Here is a 6578-nt window from a genome sequence, read left to right as displayed (position 1 = left end):
TCTGCGCGGCTGCAGCTGCTCTCACCCGGGCCGGACGGAGCGGGCAGCGGGCACCATGGAGCCCCCCTCGGCCTCGCCCCGAGCAGGGCGCGGCCCCTGGCAGGAGCTCCTGCTGGCAGGTGAGGGGGCCGATCCCCTGGGAGGGGCGGGAGGACGGGGGAGCGGCGGCCTGGGGCCTCGGGGTGGGGGGGGGACGGGACGGGGCTCCGCAGGGGACGGGGCGGCGGGCGGGGCGGGGGAGGCGGCTCAGCGGCGGGACGGCCTCGGGATCTGCAAGTGGGGAGTGAGGGGCTGGGTCCCAAGGGCCGCCTCACCGGGGACTCAGTTTTGCAACCTGACGGAAACCACACCCAGGGTGAAGACAGACCCGCAGAGACATCTAGAATGTCATGTCAGGTAATGACAACGCCAAGTAGGAAACAGAGCAGGGAAAAGTTAGAACGTGAGGACAGAGGGTCCTCAGAGGAGCCAGTCAGGGCAGGCCTCTACCAGGGACCCCCTGAGTGTGAGTGGGTATCTGGAGGCACTGACAGTGAGTCACAAACAATTTGTGGAGAGCTTTGGAAACAGGAAATTAAGTTCAGAGGGCCTAAAATAACATGGTCATGCTGGTGACCATAAGCAGCAGGAGACACACACAGACACCCAGACACACATGCCGGCTCACACACATATAGAACCTGCTCCATCTCCAGGGCCCCAGCTCTCCATCCCTACACATAGGTCCAAACACTGATCCGTCCCCTTTCTTCCCTCCTAGTCTCACTCTTAATCTCCTGGAACCCGCCCACCACTGCCCAAGTCACTGTGGAGTCCGTGCCTCCCAATGCTGCTGAAGGGAAGGACGCTCTTCTGCGGGTCCTCAATCTGCCTGGGGATACAGCAGGCCTTACCTGGTTCAGAGGGGAAATTGTAGCACCGGTCCATCAAATTGTATTATATGTAGTAGACACACGAGTAATTACCCTGGGGCGTGCACACAGTGGCAGAGAGATAATATACCCCAGTGGATCCTTGCTGTTCCAGAACATCACCCTGAAAGACACAGGATCCTACAGCCTACAAATCACAAAGAGAAATTTTCAAATTGAACAAGTACCTGGACAGCTCCGCATATTCTGTGAGTAATTCCTCTCTCACCTCTGGTGTCGGGTGGGGGGAATTCTACTTCACACACACAGGATTCACAGGCCTGCACTGGGCCTCCATCCCTCTCTGCATTATGGCCCATATAGGGATTCAAGCATTTCGTGGGGGACCCACACACTGGAGACAAACTTCCTGAGATACGAATTCCTTTCCTGGAATCCAGACTCTGTGATCATCTGACAAAAGACCCTGCAAGACTAGGTCAGGGCCAGACCTGAGGGGCCCCTGGGATCCTCACCAGACTCCAGCCCAGAAAGCCCCTGCCCAGACCACTGTCTTGGAGCCCCTGATTTTGGTGACCTGAGGAGTCTGTACCAGGATGGGGTTGGGGCTCCTGAGCAGAGCTGACTGGGGGCAAGGAATTCCTGGCAGCCCGAGCTGGTCACCAGCCAGGGCTCAGTCTCAAGAGCCACATGAGGGGAGTGGCAGAGCCTGGGCCTTCACCTGAGGCTCAACATGGACAACACACACCTAACAGGTCCCCAGTCCATTGGCCAACTGCTGTGGGGGACTTGGGGTCTCCAGAGGAAAGGCAGCTCCCCAGGGAACAACAGAGCAGTGAGATTATCCTGGCAGCTCCTCCTCTACCCAGATTCAGGCCCAGGGAGCCCTCTCCTGTGGGGTGAGCAGGAACAGAGGCCATTTGATTGACCAGCTGCTATGGACAAAATTTAGATCAGGTATTTCAGAATGTTTAAAGGTTAATTCTCAAGTCTGGCAAGTAGACATCATCTACCATTATTCCTATGCAATCAGGAGAGACTGAGGCGCAGGAAGAAACAGTCACTGAATCGGGGTCACGCAGACTGATGAGCAGCACATCAGTCACCCAGGTTCTCTCTGCAGACCCAGCCCCGTCGTCTCCTCCATCAGTGGGAGGGATGCTGGTCTGGGCAGTGAGACCAAATGGAGGCTCACTCCAGTTTACACCAGAATGACCTGCCTCAGCAATCAGAGGGAGAATGCTCCTGCCCCCCACCCCAGGGGGCTCATCCTCACCTGCCTGGGCTGGACTTGAAATTGGATTGTTGGGCAGCCCTGGTGGCGCAGCGGTTTAGCGCCGCCTGCAGCCCAGAGTGTGATCCTGGAGACCCGGGATCGAGTCCCGCGTCGGGCTCCCTGCATGGAGCCTGCTTCTCCCTCTGCCTGTGTCTCTGCCTCCTTCTCTCTCATGAATAAATAAATAAAATCTTAAAAGAAAAGAAAAGAAATTGGATTGTTTCCTGATGTGTTGCTGTGGCTCCCACTGGGGTGTAAAGGATGGGACTTGCCTTCCCCTCCTGACTCTGCACCTGAAACCAGCACACGGTCCACGGGTCCACGCGTAACAGACTCAGTTGCTTTTGCTTAGGAGGGAAGGAGTGGATGGTGGGGGATTCTCTCCCACTGGAGGGCAGGGAGCCTGTGTGGCCAGACCTCCTGGGATCCTGCACCCAGGACCCCTCTCTGAAGAGATGATGGATCATTCATCGCTCACCACCCCTGCTTCCTGCTCATCCTCTGGCTCTTTGCTTAGTGGTAGGACTCGGCTCTGCCATGTAAGGGGTCACTGCCTCATGTTACTCGTTATCAAACAGCCAGGGGGTGCTACGTCTCCAGACTGCGGGGGGGCTGAGAAGTGAACTGACCTCTGGGCTTGTTCCTGGTGGACCTGGGTGTCATTTCTGCTCAGAACCCCATCTCCAGGGCAGGCTGTTATGTCTCTGATGAACCAGGAGAGGTCCAGGGCTGCCTGTGACTTTATCCTGTGTCTTCCCTGACTAAATGCTGCCCTATAACCCACATTTGAGAGGGCCTGTGCTTTCAGGCACACAGCAGGTGTTTACTTTTTCTGAGCGCTCAGATCCTCATGCGTTGAGATACACAGATGTCTTATTCTTTTAAGGACTAAGTTTGGCTGAGAGCTGAGAGAAGCCAACTCTGATTCAAGTTGCCTGTGGAAGGGGTGCCTGAGGCCTTCCTTGCTTAAGAGTGCTTTCAGGGCAGCCTGGGTGGCTCAGTGGTTTAGCGCCACCTTCAGCCCAGGGCATGACCCTGGAGACCCGGGATCAAGTCCCGCGTCGGGCTCCCTGCATGGAGCCTGCTTCTCTCTCTGCCTGTGTCTGCCTCTCTGTGTGTGTGTGTCTCATGAGTAAATAAAATCTTAAAAAAAAAAAAGAGTCTGCTTTCAGCTCATGACATCATGGTCCCGGGTTTGAGCCCTGGGTGGCACTCCTCACTAAGTGGGAAGCCTGCTTTTCCTTCTCCCCCTGCTTGCTCTCTCTCTCTCTGTGTGTCTCTCTCTCAAATAAATACATAAAATCTTAAAAAAAAGAAAAACATTCCTGCAGAAGACTCACAGGTTCCACACAGGGCAATGTTCTCCCTGTTGTCTGCACAGCGGAGTTACATAAACCCAGCATCACAAGCAACAACTCCAGCCCCGTGGAGAAAACGGATTCTGTAGTGTTAACGTGTGAACCTCAGACTCAGAGCACAAGCTGCCTGTGGCCAGTAAACAGTAAGAGCCTCCCGGACAGTCCCAGGCTGGAGCTGTCCCTGGACAACAGGACTCTCACTGTACATGGTGTCACAAGGAATGACACAGGACCCTATGAGTGTGAAACTCGGAACCCAGTGAGTGCTGATCGTAGTGACCCATTCACCCTGAATGTGCTCTGTGAATTCCACTCCTACCTGGTCCAGGCTGCCAGCTCAAGTCCACACAGCCAGAGACCAAGCCACATCCATCCTTCTGGGGCCCACGTCCATGACCCTCAGCTGGACCTCCAGCCTGGCCACGGCTTCCTGTCTCCAGCAAACTTGGGCAGGCCCAGACTAACCAAGACTCAGAGGCAGTAGGCTGCTCCTCCCAGGGAGGGTCAACAGCCTGGGAGGGGAAACAGCTTCATGTCTCAGACCCAGGCTCAGTGAACACAGGGAGCTTCTGATTGGGACATTTGAAAACAAGGTTGGATCCAGCAGAGGGACACTATGGTCTTTATACAGACAGGGAACTTCCCCTTCCCTGGGATTACATCACCTGTGGCTTTATTCTGTTTGCTCCAAATGGCCCGGACACACCCACCATTTCCCCCTCAGACTCCTCTTACCATCTAGGGACAAACCTCAGTGTCTCCTGCCGCACAGCCTCTAACCCACCTGCACAGTATTCTTGGCTTATCAATGGGAGGCCCCAGCCATCCACACAGGAGCTCTTAATCCCCAACATCACTGCAAATGATAGCGGATCCTAAACCTGCCTTCTATAACAATGGCACCTGCCTCAATAAGACCACAGTCAAGGCTATCACAGTCTCTGGTAAGTGCATCCCTGGAGCATCTGCAGTGAGCACGGGGGTGAAGGTCTGACTGCCTTTCAGAAAAGAGCCTAGAAGTTCTTTCCCATTTGCAACCAAAACCCAAATCTGTCCCTGAACTCTCCCATTATATATCTGCAGGTGCTTCCTCCCCAAAGTCTCTGATGTCTCATGGCCCCTTGGGTCCAGCCTAGAATGTGGGGAGTGGAGTTCTCACCTCCAGGTAGCCCCAAGCATAAAATGAGACTTGCAGTTGGGGGAAGAAAGCAGGGTCCTCAGATCAGGTTGCTTTTTGTTGTTGTTGAATTGCAGAAGCACTTTGTATTTTCTGGGTATTAATCTCATTCCAGATATGATTTGCAAATATTTTCCAATCCTTGCATTGCCTCACTTTTACTTATTTATTATTTTTAGTGAAGTTAATTGACAGACAATGTGACATTAGTTCATTAGTTTCAGGTGTACAACATAGTGATTGAACAACTCTATAGGTTCTACTATATTCCACACAATGTAACTCCCATCTGTCACCGTGCAGCCCCATTAAAATACATTGATTGTATTTCCTATACTGTATATTTCATCCCAATATCCTGTTCATTCCATAACTAGTGCTATCACTCTGCTAATTGTGTTTTCATGCACAGAAGTTTTCCATGTTGATGTTATCCAATTCATCCATTTTTTTTGTTGTTGCTGTCTTTGCTTTGGGTGTCATATCTAACAAATCATTGGGAAATCCAGTTTCAATAAGTTTTGCTTTATGTTTTCTTCTAAGACTTTTATAGTTTGGACTCTAATGTTTAAATGTTTGATCATTTTAAGTTAATTTCTGTACATGGTGTAAGTCGGGTCCTACTTCATTCCTTTTCATGCATATCCAGTGTTCCTAACACCATTTGTTGAATAGATTTTTTTTTCTCCATTGAATAGTCATGACAGTCTTATTGAAAATCATTGGAGGGATGTCTGGGTGGCTCAGTGGTTGTCATCTGCTCAGGTTGTGATCCTGGGGTCCTGGGATTGAGTCCCTGCAGGAAGCCTGCTTCTCTCTCTGCCTATGTCTCTGCCTCTGTGTCTCTCATGAATAAATAAAATCTTAAAAAAAAAAAAGGAATTAGGAGTCCTCCAACTTTGTTCTGGCCTGAGGGGGTAATGGTCTGGACACACAGGAGCCCTACATTCAGCATCCGCAGGCCTCCCCACGTGTTCTGCAATTGCAGCTGCAGCCTTGACCCTTTCACTCAGTCAAACCTTCACGCTTGATTACTTTCCTGAGTCCTTCAGACCTTTTCAGGACACTTTCTCCTAGGTACTGTCAGCCTGTGGGGCTTCATCTCTGGGTCCAGGACAGACATGTTCCAAAGGCCTTTCCTTATCCCCTATTCTAGGCCCTTGCTCTCCTAACAGCAGTGGTGGAGAGAGGCATTCTCTAACTGCTGCCTGAATGAGGATCCTCTTTATCCCCTGTTCCAGCACCAATGATGTGACCTCACCCTGCACCCCACATCAATAAGGATGATCTCTCATAGGGCCAGTATCTGGGATGATCTCAGGTACCTCTGGTGCCCAGCATCTACCCCCTGTGAGTATCTCTTCAGTCTGGGTGAGACTGGAATCCCTAAAGTCCTCCCACGGTGTCCACTCTGCCAGTCATCCTCTCTGGAGTCTCTGACCCTTTCTCTGGGCTTCAGCACAAGAGACCTCCACTGGTCATATTCCCTGACCTGTGGAATCTAGATCATAGATCAGCACCTGGCCCTCACTGGGCCATAAAATAGCCAGTGGGTCTCTTCCTGGGAGGTGATCATTCTTCCCTGGTTCTCTGAGAGCTAAAGACATGTCCCTGACTGGGAAGGTGGGGCCAAGATTCCTCACAACCCTGGGTACTAACTTCTGTCTCTGCTCCCAGGCCATGGTCCAGCCAACAGTTCCACATCCCCAGTAAGCCCACCCCCTCTCCCACTGTTTCCACAGGGGTCCAAGCTGTGCAGGGTCACCATCCAATTCAGCAGCACAGCATGCTCCCTGTTTTCCCTAGACTAGCCAGGACAAGACAGTCCTCATTTTGGCCAGGAGTGGACCTGCTTCAGAGGCAGGACCACACCCCACCATGCACTGAGTGTTCCC

General features: G+C 52.4%; 1 protein-coding gene across 1 annotated transcript; it reads left to right on the top strand.

Annotated features, from left to right (window-relative positions):
* LOC129500123 (carcinoembryonic antigen-related cell adhesion molecule 8-like) lies at nt 1–5938 on the top strand. Its single transcript, XM_055310248.1, is given in 6 exon segments — nt 1–119; nt 761–1120; nt 3530–3808; nt 4198–4390; nt 4392–4450; nt 5925–5938. Coding segments are annotated over 6 exon segments (969 nt in total). The 5' UTR covers nt 1–55.
* The last annotated feature ends 640 nt before the right edge of the window (nt 5939–6578 follow it).

This window comes from Nyctereutes procyonoides, unplaced genomic scaffold (genome assembly GCF_905146905.1).
Source record: "Nyctereutes procyonoides isolate TBG_1078 unplaced genomic scaffold, NYPRO_anot_genome, whole genome shotgun sequence".
NCBI lineage: Eukaryota > Metazoa > Chordata > Mammalia > Carnivora > Canidae > Nyctereutes > Nyctereutes procyonoides.
This window is presented reverse-complemented; position numbering and strand designations above follow the sequence as displayed.